The sequence below is a fragment of the Aphelocoma coerulescens genome, chromosome 3 (genome assembly GCF_041296385.1).
Source record: "Aphelocoma coerulescens isolate FSJ_1873_10779 chromosome 3, UR_Acoe_1.0, whole genome shotgun sequence".
Taxonomy (NCBI): Eukaryota; Metazoa; Chordata; class Aves; order Passeriformes; family Corvidae; genus Aphelocoma; species Aphelocoma coerulescens.
In genome coordinates this window covers 93,284,954-93,301,859 of record NC_091016.1, presented here as the reverse complement: position 1 = coordinate 93,301,859, position 16,906 = coordinate 93,284,954, and the positions used below count along the sequence as shown (strand labels likewise).

Genomic DNA, 16,906 nt, shown 5'->3' with positions numbered 1-16,906 from the left:
TTGATAACACTTGGTCTCCCAACTATGGAGTATATAATTTATATGCTAAATTATGTATAGCTATAATTTTAAAGGTTATTTTGTAATCTTGCAGGACGTTTTGGTTCTTCTCCTGTCCTGCGTGACAGTGACATTGTTCTGACTAGGATAAAGGTTCTTTGCAACTTTTTAACATCTCAAGAGCAAATTTAACTGAAAGAAAAAAAAGCTTTTTTTTAAGTTCAGTTGTTCTTTCCAGAGTATTTGTGTTTCTTGGAATTTCATTTGTTTTGATTAATGTAATATGTAAGTTAATTTTGGGGTGTCACTGATGCTACAGATGTTAGAAATGTATTAAATTGCTACATGCTGCTGGTTTTATGCTACACATAAGGTGCGTATGTATATTTTTCAGTCTATTAACGTATTTTAGAAGTAAAAAGAAAATGAATGTGTCACTCTTGGGACTGTTTGGCGATCTGGTGGCTCAAATACAAAACACTGGTGTCCTAGATAGGTCTTTATGTAACAAACTCTTTGAAAACTTGTTTTCCCGCCATGAAATATAAATAAATACAGCAGCAGAACAGCTTGTTGATTGAGCAGAGAAATAATACCTTGAAATATTTACACAAATTTTGCATTAATTAGTTCCTGTAGATAGTCACCTCCAAGTAGCTATTCTGTGAGAAGCTGCTACAATTTGATGGGGAGCAACTGTTGGCTGTCATTTTTACTCTGGTGCTGAGTACTTTGAGTTAAAACCTCCATTAATTTTTCTTTCCCTTTTTTTAAACTAATTAGGTATTTGGTACTTGAAAAGCTGAAAAAAGAAGATGCTGATAGAATACATGTGTTCAGTTCATTCTTCTATAAACGCCTTAATCAAAGAGAAAGAAGAAATATTCATGAAACTTCAAACCTTTCGTAAGTCTGTTGATAAGTCAGTTTAACATAGATCTAGGTGAAGACTAAGAACAGGTGCCTTACAGAGAGAAATATCAACAGAACTCTAGGAAACATCTAGACCTGTAGGAAACATAGAATATGCCTTGAAAATCTTAACAAGCTGTCAAGGTGAAAATATCTGGAAAGTGCTCCCTCAAATAAAATAAGCCACACCACAAATTTTATGTTGGTTTCTTCTTGCAGAATACAACAGAAGCGGCACGGGCGAGTGAAAACGTGGACACGGCATGTTGATATTTTTGAGAAAGATTTCATTTTTGTTCCCCTTAATGAAGCGTAAGTGAACTTACTTTTTTATCACATTTGGTGAAGGCTTAAATTTCGTAATTCTGAAATTGAAAGTTCCATTACAATGTGAATTGAAGTTAAAAATGAAGAGACTAAACATCTTTTTCCAGGTGATAAAAATTAAATAGTTATGTAAGACCTTTAAATGTTGTAGTATAAGAATTATCAGACAATTTAAAGACTAAGCAAAAATTAACTTTTCTGAGTACTTTTCCTAGGTTTTACCTCAATCTCTGGTGTTCTTTCTTCTAAGCTTTTGACATTGATAACTTTTGGATTTACCTTTTCTAGTCCTTTCTAATGAGATCGCATAGGTGGGAATCATCTTTAGTTACAAGAAACTGGTATTGAAAGAAAACTTAATTGAAAATCACTACTGCCTTGAGAACTTTATTCTTTTTCTTTATATCCTTTTGCCCTGATACTTGTTAAGGGTCAGGAAGCAGACCATTAGCATTCTAATGGTTGCTAAGGACTTTGATGATGCTTGCTTTTCTTAAGATCAGAGCAAGTTGTCACAAACACATTTCTATATTTCATAGAAATAATCTAAACAGTTCTTAAGCCAGAATATTTACGAAAGTTGAAGTACTGTATTTTAAACGTATGCAATAAAAACATAATAAAGTAAGGACAGATAGACATGAAGTTTCTAACTGATGTCTCATAGGCATACCTCGCTGATATTTCAAAAATTAAAAAAGAGATTTTTTTAATAAAAAATGATTTATCTAGGTACTGTGCCACTGTGCAGTGGGAGGAAAATTTCTGAATCTTCTTGTTTTCCTGCCTTCTCTCCAGCTGAATTCTGAGGCTAGCTGAATAGAGGCAGTTACAAGATAACTGGCCATACATAGATCTGTCCTTTTAATAAAGTTGTATTTTCCCAAAAAAAAGAGTTCATAAGCACTAACTTCCGTTTTTGACATACCATGACCTCTCGCAAGACATCCAGATCTAGGGGATTTAAGTGACTCAGGTGTAAGGTCCACTGCAGGTCCCTGTCCACCGCAGACTTCATCCTTGCCATCCCTCTCCCATGAAACTTCAAATACCAAAACTTTGAAGTGTTCGTCATTTAAATTTTAAGTTGCCTTTGCATTTTTTATATGGTTCACTTCCCATCATCCTCTCACATGTCATTCACATATCCACATGGGTTATGCAGAGGAGAAATGAGTGTGACTTAAAAGTCACCTGAAAATGAATAGTTCTGTGGTTTTATAAGAATTATTTATGTTGCTAGTAACTTAACACACAGTAGTTTTCATTGTCTTGTTCATTTACTGATAAAGAATTACAGCAATGTTTATCTCAGCAAGTAGAACATAACAGTTTGTACTGAAGGCATAATGCTCACACCATGTGCGAGTTGGTGATTTTGGGTTAGAGTAGCTTGGTCTCAGGGACTCGTCCAGTCACGATTAGAGCATGAAAAGTGTACTCATGGTGTGCATCTGTCATCTGGATATAATCCTGTTCACACTTTTTGGAACTGTCCCTTCACCGTAAGCTGAAGCTTGTTAAGTGGTGATAGGACATTCATTTGCAACAGTGGTTTCCTGGTAGGTACAGTAAGAATATTGCAGAGCAGAAAAATAAACAAGTAGCCAGGGAGATGAGAAAGTGGTGGTTTGATGGGGAGTTGCTGGGTTTTGGTGTCTATTTCCAACAAGTTTTTCCAGAATATCTCATAACCACTAGTATAGGGAATGTAGACTCATCATCTAACCAGCTGTCAAACTGCAGTAACTGGAGGTCGGGAGGTTGACTCTAGGGCAGAAGCAACTTAGAACAGTGTATCTTGATTTAACCATGACTGCATCAGTGTCCTTTGGCTGTACAGTCCTTCTTGTTCAAGTCTCCAATGAAACCAGGTTGTTCTGTTCAAAGTTACAAGCCATTCTCTTTTTACATCCAGGTTAATTTGCTGGTCTGTTGACGTAATTGGTACATAAAGTCTCTGTTAATAGAGTACACACAGATTCCAGGGTTGGGCAGTACTTAATATGTTCGTTTACTAGGTGTGGTGAATCATTCAAGATAAGCCGTACCTCACATGCTGCTTTCAACGGCCACTTACTTCAACTGCCATTAAGTTTTGATGGAGTTTAGGCTTCATAACCATCTAATTATTTTTTTAGTATGTCAGTTAGACATGCATTTTTAGCTACTGCTTTTTCTTTTGTTTCCTAGAACACACTGAAATGTGACTTCAGCTGTATAATACATAGCTAGCTTCTGTTTTGTTATTTCCTGAAGACAATCAAAGATCCGTCAGAAAATTTATAAATTAGACAATCAAAATCCACTTGTAATGCCTCAGTCCCTGAATTTGCTGCTGCTCTAGTTCTGATTGAGTGGCAAGTCAGTGAAGCCTAAAGAAGCAAGGAAATAGGAGGAAACTGTTGGAAAACTTACACTTTGTGTTGGGGGATATAGCTGGTTTTGATTTGGAAAAGTTAGAATGTCAGTTCTGTGAAGGGTGAGGAAGACAACAGAGACATTGTGATGGCATTACAAGCACTCTTTTTTTCTCCTCCTTTAGCTCACTGTTGACAAGATTTCTGTAGAGTGTTAAATACAATTGGAAGATCTCAAAACTGGAAGAGTATGGGCAATTCAGCCATACCATTAGATATGACTGCTTGTGTTGCTAGTGCTGAACTACTAGAAAACTTCAAACAGCCATAAAACATGAACTTTACAATCTCTAATTCACGCATTAATGAAGAAAATGTTAAAAAAATAAATAAGCTTCAATTCAGAGAAAGAAAAAATTGTATGAAGTGTGAGCAAATTGAAATAAATATTTAAGACAGCACCTGTTTTCAACTAACTGCATGATATTAATTTCTTGGTGACTATTTGCATGGAGAAATCGTACTTCTACAGAAGCCTGTGAAGGCTTGAGTAAAACCTGGTTAGAAAAGTGAACAGCTAGTATAGTTTATCTTTGAATGATTATGGGGCAGGATTATTTTGTATGTGTGCATGGGCATGTGTGCATGTTTTGTTTGTTTTTTACCAGTTTCAGTTACCTGGTAAAATGCTCACAAAACTGTGAGCATTAATGTAATTGTGAGTTTTTAATGTATTTTTTTTCCTTTGCAGCGCCCACTGGTTTTTGGCTGTTATCTGTTTTCCTGGTTTAGAAAAACCCAAATATGAACCAAATCCCCATTATCATGAAAATGCTGCAATGCCTATGAAATCAACCTCTTCAGATGGAGAGAGCAGCACACCATCTCCCTTGCCAAATGAATTTGATGCACAAAACTCGCCTTCCAAGTCCACAGCAAAGAAGATGTTTACCAAAAAGTACAGTACAGCTTTAATTGACCCAAACACTGAAACAGAGGACAGCGAATCTTCGTGTTGTAGAAGAAGTCCTTGTAGGGGAAAAAGTGCTTTCAAAAAACTGAATCAAATAGACAGTGATGTGGAAGAACCTAACACTGTGGAATCAGCATGCCATAAACTAGACCATAGAACTCTGGATGAAAATGGTATACAGGGTGAATTCACAGCTGCTAGCCAATCTATGGGTATGTAGTTGTAAAAATAAGCACTTTTTAATGAAATATTTGGAGATTTCAGATCTGTTACTACTTCTGCAATGGTTTAAACTTCATACTTTGAAAGTTTAGTATATGGCTGAATTTCAAGTGCTTTCAATATAAGTAATTCATAGCCATTGCATTTAAAAAGTTTTTGTGGCTATTGACATAACTCTCATGACAAAAGGCTGGAGATAAAATACTGTTTTCCTAAATCAGATTAATTTTTCAGTTCTATGATCTTTTTTTCAAACAAAATCATTTTGTAGATACCACTTTGCATCCCTCAAGATTACAATTGTTAAGGAAAAAGTAGTAGCTGACCATGGATTCTTAAAATGTATGTGCAGGGGAACACTGACCTAAGATTATGTGAGCAACCTTAATATCAATGTCTTTTATCATTTGATGTTTTCCTTCAACATTATTCATTTCTTTAATGTCCTGATAAGAAGGTATGTAAAAAGAGTGAGAAGAAAATGATTCTAAAAAAAAAATTTTCCTCCATGACCACTGTGTTACATTTAGAGAGGCTTTCTCAGTGCATCGCTGCCGTGGAGACTCTGCTCACCAATCTGCAACAGTGTTTGTACCCACTTGAACAAAGGAGCTGGCATACTTTTAAAGGCAGGTGAAGGAATTAGGAAAAGGTTGTTTTCTCTGTTCATTGCAATGTTTGGCTCTCCTTAAGGCATAGGCTAGGAAACATCTGATTATGAAAAAGCTTTTACTTTAGTCACCAGTAGTATTCCTACTGACTTAGTTTGCACAGTAAAGAATCGTTCACCTTATAGTACAAGATCAGAAAATATTACCAATCATATGGTTTCATCTGTATACTGCAGGCCATTACAACTTCAATATCTTTGTGGGTATAAACACTACTAATATCTATTCTAAGTTTATTCATTTGTGATAACATTGTCACTGTTCCTAGAAGGTCTTGGAGGGCTGCTGGGGGTATGCATAGATGTGTTCTTGTTTGAGTCGATTTTTCATTTTATGTGTGATTGTTACCATTTATGATATTGCTGCTGTATGGTGTGGTGTCATGTCTTGGATGCTGCTACTGTTGCTTGTCTGTAATTAGTTGGAATGTGCTTTATGACAGATTTTTGCTATGATTACATTTCTTGTGGGTTTTTATGGCTGCATTGTCTTGGCGGCTGATGGTCATTCTCTTTCTAACTTAAATGCTCAGAATCTCCTGCTCAACTACTGCAGATGATGCACCCTTTCATTAAAGTGGGTGTTCTCAGGGGACACAGTCTTGATTTAAGAGTGAGATTGACCCCAAAGATATGTTCAGGCAGCTAAATTTAGATGCACTGTATTTAAACTTCAGTTTCAACCAGATGGAAGATGGGCATTCTGCCTTGGGTTATCTGACTGGCCTTCAGCTGTTGCTCCAGAAGGGTGTGGATCTTGACTGTGCCAAATCCATCCGTAAATCCTGGATATCCAAGGATATCTTGAAAGACAGCACATGCCTCTTGATAGTGTAGTCAATGAAGCCAAGAGACTTCCTCTTCTCATTGTAAAGCAGATGTAGAGTAGCTGTTCAGTTGAGGAGCTCTGTGCTCTGATTATGATTTCCAAACATTGAGACCCTAGGTGCTAACTATACATGGGAGTCTAAACTGTCTTGATTTCAAAATAATCCTGGTGTTGAACCTGTGAATCAGTAGAAGTTCATACCTAAATAACTTTGAAGAATATATCTATCAAAAATATATCTATTTTTGTTACTTATGTAATCATCTTTTTATTGCTCAGTTTTTGAACAAGATGGATTTGTCTCAATACCAATTTTTATTTTTTAGAAATCTGTGAGCAATAAGTCACATTAGTATATGACCTACTTCTTAAGCTAAGGTCTTTTCAAAGTTACTGAGTAAGTCTAATTCCCAAGTTTGTCCCTATGGAACTCTACTGGTGACCTCTTTCCAAAGTGTTATCTCAACTTCACTTTTGAAATATTCTCAAATACAGATGTTCTCCTTTTTTTTTCCACTAGTTAGTTCACTGCCCTATTTATTCTTCTTATAGAAGTCCTAGTTTCCTTTAATAGGTAATATGTTCTCCAGTGACACCACAACCAATGCTTTTGTTTTTGTTTCGATATATTACAAGCCCCTTTTTAGAAGATTTTGAGTTTTGCTGGCACGGGTTACCATTCTTCATTTATTTCCACAGTTTACTATTTTTTCCGTCAAAATCTGTTCTGAAGTCCTGTATGGTAGTATTAAGACTAGTGAGCCTGTAGCTGTCTGTATCTGCTTCTTGTACAGGTACAAGCTAGAATATTCATGATTTTTTTTCTTCTGATGCTGTTTCCCACCAAATATGTGACTAAATACCTAGAGGTGGTTGGGATTGAATCTACAGATAATCTTTTTATGTAACCAACTGTAAAATATTTCTAAGCTGCTGCTCCCAGGAGAGCTGATCCTTCGTTCTGCCCTCCCTACCAGTGTGTTCCCAAGCTGCCTTTTCCCTTTTACCAACACAAGTCTTCACATAACTGCACAGCAGACTGATGGAGGAAATTATTCCAGTTAAAAAATAATAACATTGTGACTACCTTTTTCAGTCTGCTCCACTGTGTGTATGGATGTGTTTGGTGTTATGAAAGGAACCAGCTAGGGGTAGGAATAGATAGTTATTTTAGAGAGCATATCAGAGTGCCTCTTCTGGTAGCAGTACCAATTCAGACTGTTACAAAGGCTTCATGGAACTATGGGATGATTTCATAGTGGGTTTTAGTCTAGGTCTCTCAAATTTTTTTTAGGCATCTCATACAATTAGAAATAATTTCTGTTGTGCTACTTAGAAGTTTTTCACTTTTGTTCATATGCATGAGCAAATTACTCTATATTAGCTGTATCACTGTTACTGTGAGCAGTCCTGAGGAAATCTGAGGTATAAAATGAGTTTGGTCTTCAGTGATGCCATAGTATTTGATGTTTAAATATCCTACTGTCTGTGATTGATACAGATGGATTGCACAAAATCAGACTAAACTATAGTGAAGACTCAGCTGATGGCACTAAACTAAATGAAGATGAGCTTATAGATTTTTCTGAAGACCAAGATAACCAGGTAAAGAATTTAGCAATTTTATTTAGGAAATGTGAACTGTTGTGTTGTATTTTGAATGGACAGCTTAAAAGCAGTGTACACATTGTGAATGTGCATTGTCTAAAGCTGCTTATCTTTACGAGTGTAAAATCCAAAGCACTGGTTACCTACAAAAATCTGCAGGTTAGTTGACAGAGAGGATTATACATTTGTTCATTTAACTATTTAATAGAAAACTGCTGTACTGATCCTGCATTTCATAATGTGAGTCTTTTGCCTAATGGCAGTATCACAGTGATTTTACTGGGAACACTGAAAGTCGATACATTTCTATCTTTTGTCTCCCACTGTGTATGGGAGTGGAGCGTCTCCCCACCTTTTCTGGACCTCTGAGTCCAGAACAAACTATTATTTTTCAGTCTGCAGCTATCTGTAATGACTTCCAAATAGCTGTGTATATGTGTACATACATATAAAAGCTCTGGTTGATGTTGAAACCTAACCATGCTTTTCAGCTGGACTTAGCCCACCTCTCCTGTCATGCCACCTTGTGCAAACATTCTGAGTTTTGCCTGATGGAACTGCCTGTCTGTTTTGTAGCGATTAAGAGTTTCCAGATCTGAAGTACATGGCATGAAGGCAGGGAAGCAAGTACATGGCTAGATGTGTTCCTTGAGAGAAGGACCAAATTCCAATCTCCTTAGTTGCTGTGTAGCTTAGAACTTAACTCAGGCTGAAGCTAACACTGATATTTTCTAGAATGTACAAATCAAGTGTAGAAATGACCATGACAAGCTGAATGGACCAACCTTTTCATCTGCCAAAAAAGGAGTTGAGGCTGCAACAAAAACAAGTGTACAAGGAACTAGGCAGTAGTTTCTAGTATGATAACATGCTCATGGCAGTAGCTTGAGGATTTCAGTGCCAGGATCCTGTGTGTTAATGAAGTGTACACAATGCTCACAGAAACATTCACAAATTATGCTGGTACAGGGGTTCCCATTTTTGGAAAGCATCTCTTTCCCTGTAACACAGTGATCTGTGGGAGTAATATTGAATTCAATGGCAGGGTAAGAAACTATGAATCACTGGGATTGTTTGAGATACAACTTAGTGCTTTTGTTCATAAAACTTCCATATTGTTTATAAAAATCAATACTGAAATCAAAAGGCCAGAGGATATTTCCAGGCTTGTGGTATGACTGTTTTTGCAATCCATTATCCTGTGTATCATGGTGTTTTAATTTTCCTTGCACTAAGAATCAAGTTGTTGCATTTTGGAGCAAAAATAGTTTTATGTCTGAGCTTGTTGCAGATCTTGTCTCATTTCACCTAGAAGATAACATACATGAAACCACCAAGCAAGTTTCTAATATTCACTGGCAAGAAAAAGTATTGATAATTTGGATTATAACCAAATAATGGAGATTCACCTCTTCTAAGACAGCCCTGCTTTGAAAATGTTGGTTGCGTTGTTCTAGTTTCAGCAGTCCTTAAATAAATAGCAGCATTCAATCCTTGTCATTCTGGCATGAATTTCAGAGCCTATGTGACTAAAAGTTGGTAAACATAACAGTGAATCATTTCAGATTAAAGCTACCATTTCTTTATTAAACTTAGTTATTGGTCTTGAATGAAAATGGTAAGTGTTACAATAATTTCCTTTGCATCTGTTTGAAAAAACAGTATTAGCTTTTAAACACCTGTAACCACATTGCTTCTGTAGGAAGACAGTAGTGATGATGGTGGCCTTGCAGATGATAACTGTAATTCAGAAATGGGACAATGGTATCTGAAGCCAACTATCTGCAAACAGTGAGTATTAAAACAGTTAAAATGGAAATTTCATAAAAGTTTATGAAATATAAAAGGCAGTAACTATGGGAAATAGTCATACATGACTCTTTAAATACTTTAATCAGCATGCTGTTAGAGTTTGAGAGAGAATTTTATAGTTTATATGGTCATCTTCAGTGGGCAGAAAATTTATTGAATGAAACTATTAGTGAAATAATAGCTTTTTGGATTTCTGTTAAGCCTGTGTACTGCATCAGGCAAATGAACATTCTTTCTTCTAATAAGGCTGTTCTTTGGTATTTTGCACTTGGATTCCTGCAAAAACAAGGTGCAGAAGCATGTTCAAATGTATCCTATATTAAAAAACCGATTAATGGTTTTAAATTAAATAATTAAATTAATAGTAAAGAAAACCTTTATCACTACTCAGATTAGTAAAGGAAAATGAGAGTAATTTTTAACTGCCCCCTTTTCTTATCTAAATGTGTTGTAGCTGTTTTTATTGTCTCTATTCTTTTTTCTCTAATAACAGTGTTCCACATTTTTTTTAGATTTTTTGATCTGTTCTGGATTTGAAAACTTTTTTTTAATATTTGAAACTCAGAAATAATTTCTTGGTAAACATTTACTGCCATTGTTTGCATTATGGTGTGACAGATGCATGATCTGAAATCCAGAAATACTGTTACTAGTATTGCTGTCTCAACAGTTTCCTTTGTATTTTTTTCATAATTTGTCTATTTTTGTATTTCCATCCTTGTGAATACAAGGTTTGCTAGAAAGGTGAAGACTTTCACAGTACATTCACAGTACATTCTTAGGAGGCAGAATAGAATTACAGATTTACAGATGTTATGGAATATATGACAATATGTTTTCAAGGAGAAGTCCATCTGTGTTGTGTGTTTTAAGAATATTTATGAGCTTCTGATTATAGCTTGGCTAAATTTGTCCCATTTTGATGACAGATTATCTGTACATAATACTTCCCAGCAGACAGTATTTTAATTCACTGTGACATTTCATAACATCTTTGAAACTTAAGTATCAAAAGTCATGAAGGGCACTTTATTTTAAAATTACTTCTATATAAAATAGAAATTTACCTTGAAAAGGCTGTCACTTCTTCCCCCTCCAAAGTACTACATATTTTTAAAGAGCATTTTAAAGGGCATTTAATGCTTTTTTAAAAAGCAGTACCTATGTAAATATTAACTTTTATCAGAAATTAAAACAAGTACAAGCAAACATTATTCAAATTATTATATGCTTATGTCTAAAAAATTGCATACATATAAATTAGTTTATAAATGCAAACACACCTGTACATAAATGCATGCAGATATTTTGTCTGAATTTACGAGTTTGAAGTTCCTTCAAATGATACTTTGTCTGAATACATCTGTGTTACTGTTAGAAAAGAAAAAGCAGAGATTTGTGAAAAGTAAATTTATTTATTCCTCAAAATACATACTACATATAATGCTGAAATTCTGAACTGTGGTATGAGATAGCTTTGATGTATAAATCCAACTTGCTATTAAGGTGGCTGATAAGATTGCTGTGCTTGTGGCTACTGAAAAGGTAGTGTGCTTTAGATTGAGTGACAGGATATCAGCATATGTAGTGTGCAGGAGAGGACTTGAGCAGACTTGGTTCTCTAGTAAATACTTGGTTATAGATACATTATTTTTTTAAGTCTTTCAAATAGATTTGGTGGGTGTTTTGTGTATAACTACCAGCTAGATTTCAGATTCAGGCTGGAATCACTTTTTGAACATGCTTTCCTAATGCCTTCTAGTATGCTGTGGTGTGTCCCATCTGTCCTCGAGCTGCTACTCTAGCAGGATGTTTGTGGGCTCTCTGCCTTTCTCTTGCCAGTGTCCCAGATACCTTGTGCATGTAAAAGAGCATCAGACACCTGAAGGTGTTTTAAGCAACTGTAACAAATTGTCTGACAGTACTGTATTTTCTAAGTGCATTCTTACGTGTCCTTAGTATATGGTTAACTATAAAGATAACCTGCCTTTTAGCTATCCCAATTAGGAGATTACAGCAGTGCTGGCAGAACTTTAAAGTATTGATCTAGTTCTGTTATGGCTGCCCCACAAACTATTACTGTGTAACATTGTGTTTTTCAAGCTGCTGTAAAATACTGTGTACTGAAAACTTGTGTTCTCTGTTAGGCCCTGCATTTTGCTCATGGACTCACTGAGAGGCCCTTCCCGGTCAAATGTTGTGAAAACACTACGGGAGTAAGTTTCATATCTGGTGCTTAGGTTTTGGTTTGGGTTGTTGTTTTTTGTTTTTTTTTTTTAGTTTGGTTTGGGGTATTTTTGGAAAATTCTAAATTCTTCAAGGAAAAAAAAATAAGATTTTAATTTGCGTGGTCTTTTATTGTAGATATTTAGAGGTGGAATGGGAAGTCAGGAAAGGCAGCAAAAGAAGCTTTTCCAAAGATGTCATGAAAGGTTCCAACCCAAAAGTGCCACAGCAGAACAACTTCAGTGATTGTGGAGTGTACATCCTCCAGTATGTGGAGAGCTTTTTTGAGGTATGTATGTTTGTGAAGCTGTTTTTGATTCCTGCAGCAATCAAATATAAGTGGTGAAAATTATTACAGTTATAAAAAGTTCCTAGTGTAGCTCAATACCTGTTTATGAGATTGTGTGTTACAAACTAATTTATACACAAACACAGAGAGTAACTTTTTAGAAAATAAACTAATTATCCTTTTTTAGTTGTACGTACATAAAAGAAATCATAAGCCATAAAATTTTCCAAGAGAATCTAAAGAAAACACATTTAGTCTTCCTTTGTGTTCTTCTGCTGTGTACCCTTTAAAATCATCCAGTAAGAGCTTGAGTTCAAAATCTAAACTAAAAATGCGCTACAAAAAGCTTGTTCTTTTTCCCCTAAGAACTGTGACTGAATAAATTCAGAAATGTGACACAGGTAGGGTGTTTATGTTTCTTCTGGGGGTATTTTTAACTTGTAAGAAAACATGTAAGTGAAATCATTACAGCTAAATGCCAAATCTTGTTTCCATTGAAGGAATCGTTCGGATGCTTGCTTACTTACAAGCTGACTTGGTCTTCAAGTTACAGCTCCTTTCACAAGTGGAGGCATTAGCACCTCTGGTCTAGGTTGGGAGGAGAAGTGATGGTCAACTGAGATGCTGTCTGCTTGGGACAGTAACTCTTTAGAATTCCTGGTGCTTTAGAGCATTGTTCCTAAACTCTCCTGTAGCTAACCCTTTCCTGGAAAAGCTGGCAGCTTATCCATTCCTCAACCCTCCCTCCGTTCATACGTACATGAGAGCAGCAAAACTTTAGCAGAATGCATTCATGCAAGTGGAAGGCAAAAGCTTTTGCTTTACTGATGAGTTCTTGAAAGCTTAAAACCATAACCAAGTGCTTCCTGTTTTGTTCACTGGGGGTATGAGGAACAACCAAGTTTTATTAATCTTTTTGTGAAGATTCCTTTTTGTGAATCGATTGCTGGATTACGTTGGGCTGAATCCCTTGTGCTGCCTAGGCTGGCAGCATGCTGCAGCTTTGTTGGCCAGAGAATAGGCACGGCACATACATGTGTCAGAGAGCAAATCACAGGATATTCTCAGAAGTAACTTCAGTGAGGAAGGAAAACCTGTGCTGGCTGCACAGTACTAGACTGTCTTGAAGTTAGCAAACAATTTCAGCTGCTTTGTATTTGGAAAATTGCCCACAGTCTCATTTTGCAGCAGCTCTACAAACTTGATGGGGAGTACGTGGGGGCACGTGCTTAATCTGATGTTTGCGAACTGTTGAGGCACATCTGTTGGTTCTTTGTGGATTTATTTTAAGCACTAAAATCACGATGTGTGTCTTTTGAAACAGGCTCGCCTGTCGGGGCGGGTGAGCAGTGAGGAGGCCCCAGCGGACTGTCGCAGCAGGGCCTTGTCAGCGGCCCGAGCCGGCTGTGCCCGTGGGGGCCGCCAGGGGCCGCTGCGGGCGGGCAGCGCCAGCTCGCCCCCAGAGCCTGCGCGGCGAGGGGCAGGCGCGCAGCACAGCCGGCCTCTCACCGCCGCGCTGCTCGTCTTCCCCGAGCTGAACAGCCACCAAAAAATGTTGCTAGTACAACATTAGGCAGAATGTTCCTGTGCAGAATGTCACTAGGTTTTTTTCACAAGCAGCCTTGCTGGTCTTACCTCAGTGATGAATGTAATTCACTCTTAAATAACCCTGATGATGTAAACTGTAGTACAGAAAGGGAGGAATTTCTTTGAGACAACACTGTTCTCCAGATTGTCATTTGGTTAGGGTGGAATTGTTGTACAGTATCACTGAAGAGGTATAGATAATGTCTCATAATAATAGTTTTCTTAATTATTTGGATGAATGATACCTAGCAAGAAAACAGAATGTAAGTATAAAAAGTGTTGGTGGTAGGCAGGGGCTTTGTTTTCTAGGATGAAATCTAAAACTGACTTGCCTAGTTGGTTATGATCCTAAAGGTTATTTATAAAAACAGGAATGTTTCGGATTCCTGATCAGCTCTAGATTTTGATGTTAGTGATTCTTAAAAAATGTCCTATATTTATACAGTAGTTTTCTCTCGCTCACTTTTTTTTTATTAGAAGAAGTTTACACATTTATGCAGACAAACACTTTGTCTAAAAGATGTAGCAAACAGTAGATTGTTCAGGCATTCTTATAATCAGGACTGATCTGGATGGATTTTTCTATGTAACATACTGAAGCTTGACTGATTTTACCATAATTATACATGTACAAAACACAGAAATTGTAGAAATTTTTTCCCATGCTGGTGGAATGACGTGAGGAAGAATGTACTTTTCCTCACTACAGTTTTCTTCAGTCATTTAGGTTATAACTCCTTACTGTAATACCCAAATGACCTTTCTTTTCAGAATCCCATTTTGAGTTTTGAGCTACCAATGAACTTAACAGACTGGTTTCCACGCCCAAGGATGAAAACCAAAAGAGAAGAAATACGAAAAATAATCCTGACACTCCAGGAACAGCAGAACAAGGACAAGAAGGGACAGAAAGACCCAAATTCAATTTTGCAGGAAAAGACAGAACAACTTACCAACAACAGCTCAGACTGAATGTTGTATCTGTTGCATGTTAGCTCCACAATCAAAATTGAAACCTACATTTTTGTCTGCCCAGACTAAAGATTTGGTGTGTTCTCTGCTCAAAGTTACTTGGGAATGTTTAATGCCTGTATAAATGTGTGTCATAAAATGGTTTAATTCCCACAAAGATGTGTATTAAGTGAGTCTGTACATATGTTAATGAGGCCAACTTTTTCAGCATTTGTAATTACTTTTTTTCCACTTGATAGGGAGCTTTTGTTATGTATTTCTGTTAATAGAACTTAAATAGCAACTTCTAAACATAAAGCAAATAAAGAAAATATAGGATGAAATGGTTACCTTTTTTTTTTCAGTTAAGTTTTAATGTTACAGGCTTAAGTAACACATAGGGAATGATTTGGTAGTGAGATAATTCATATTTTGGCCCTATTTAGTTGCCCTTTACAAGATTATTCTGCTTGCGCTACAAAAGAATAATATGGGTGTCTCAATGTACCATGGCCTCCGAGAGGGTGATTCCCATCCTCCCAGTATCTAAGTGTAGGCAGTGTCATAGTTCATAGGACCACTCCAGATCTGGGGGTTTAGAAGTTATGCATTGCAATTACAATTCCACCCTTGCTTTAGTGGGACAGGCTAGGGAAAGGGGGAGAGTGCTCTTTGACCAGAGGTAACTCTTCAAACAGTATTATAAAAGTGGTTTCAATGAAGTGATCTTGAGTGACTCTATTAAATCATATTTTGTGGATCCCAATTGTTGTACAGGTGTATTTTGAGACTTTCTTCATTATAAAATTGTATTTTGGTAAGTGTACTTGGAATAGCAGATTGCCCACATTACATTTTCTATGTTACAATTCTGAATGTTACATTCATATGTGCTTTATCTAAGTAATGAACATTTAAAAAGAAAAAAGTGTATGATTACTATTTTTTCTAATATCCATGCAAAAAAAACCAAAATACCAGTGTTCACTGCTTGCTTGTTTGTTCTTGGCTTTAAGTAGCAGCAGACTAATGTAGGGACTTGCTTGGATATTTCCAGTGTATTTTGATTTTACAACAATCTGAAATGCCATTGTTGCTTACACTGCAACGTAGCATTTTATCCCTGTTACAGAAAGGCTTTGGCATTGAAGTGGGGAAAGTAAGAAAAGATTTGTGCAAGGATTATATATCTCCATTTTTCTACTAATACAGATATCTTTGAAGGGAACCAGAAGGTGTCAGTTCCCAGGAAGGAATTTGTGGGGGTAGAGAGCAATCTTCTGTCTCGCCTTGCAGATAATATTTTCTCTCCTGATTTTTCTACTGGGAATGTCATTTACGATTCCCTTCTCCCAAAGAGAAGCAGGAGAGAGTTCATTAGCTGAACTCTGGGCCCCTTGAGATTTATTTTTGTACACAACATCAAGTCTAACCCAGTACTTCATGGCCTCCATGAGTTTTCATTCTCTCTAAACCCTGAAAACACGGCTGCTAATGACATTACTTCCAGGGCATTCCTGCACAGAGGACTCTCTGTGACACCCTCTGTTTACAGGGGGGTTCTCTCACCAAGGCACAGTGTTGCACACAGAGCAATACAACTGTGGGCTGCTAATCTTTTGTACAGATAACCTGTTGGATTTAGGGGAGTTGTTCATTCCCTGGTTTCTCTCGCATAAACCCTGAGCCCCATGGAGAATATGTAAGCGCCACATATATGTGTTCTGTTAGAGATGACTCCTGCAGTTTTCTGGTTGAAAGAATGTGGGAGCAATTTCCTGGACTACATATTAAATACGTAATGTGCACACCTCTGAGTTGTTTCCTCCTTCAAATTTTTATCCAGTATTTTTGGCATTGTTGGGGAAAACTAGGGATAAAATAGTTCCACACTGTGGAAATGCAGGGTCTTGTGGATCTGGCTTTAGTGCAACTGTCATACTGGAGCAGTAGTTTATACAAGAGAGGGAAGGAAAATAATTTCTTTGGGATACGGGAGAGACAATTGCAAATAGAATGTATTCCTTTGTAGTCTAGTCTTTCCCAATGGTATGTTTTAATTATATGGATATATCCACATTTCATCGATACAGTAGTTTTCCTTTTTCTAATATTTGTGATGCAGGTTCATATTTTGATG

At 36.7% G+C, this 16,906-nt stretch overlaps 1 protein-coding gene across 3 annotated transcripts in view; it reads left to right on the top strand.

Moving 5' to 3' along the window:
* Positions 1-16,576, top strand: part of SENP6 (SUMO specific peptidase 6) — a 70,897-nt gene extending 54,321 nt beyond the window's left edge. For all 3 annotated transcript variants that reach the window (XM_069011297.1, XM_069011299.1, XM_069011300.1), the window contains 8 exons: positions 784-906; positions 1,132-1,224; positions 4,351-4,784; positions 7,795-7,898; positions 9,604-9,692; positions 11,861-11,929; positions 12,078-12,228; positions 14,587-16,576. In XM_069011297.1, the coding sequence (XP_068867398.1) occupies positions 784-906; positions 1,132-1,224; positions 4,351-4,784; positions 7,795-7,898; positions 9,604-9,692; positions 11,861-11,929; positions 12,078-12,228; positions 14,587-14,787 (1,264 nt within the window). In that variant the 3' untranslated portion in view covers positions 14,788-16,576. The remainder of the gene's footprint in view (positions 1-783; positions 907-1,131; positions 1,225-4,350; positions 4,785-7,794; positions 7,899-9,603; positions 9,693-11,860; positions 11,930-12,077; positions 12,229-14,586) is intronic.
* The last annotated feature ends 330 nt before the right edge of the window (positions 16,577-16,906 follow it).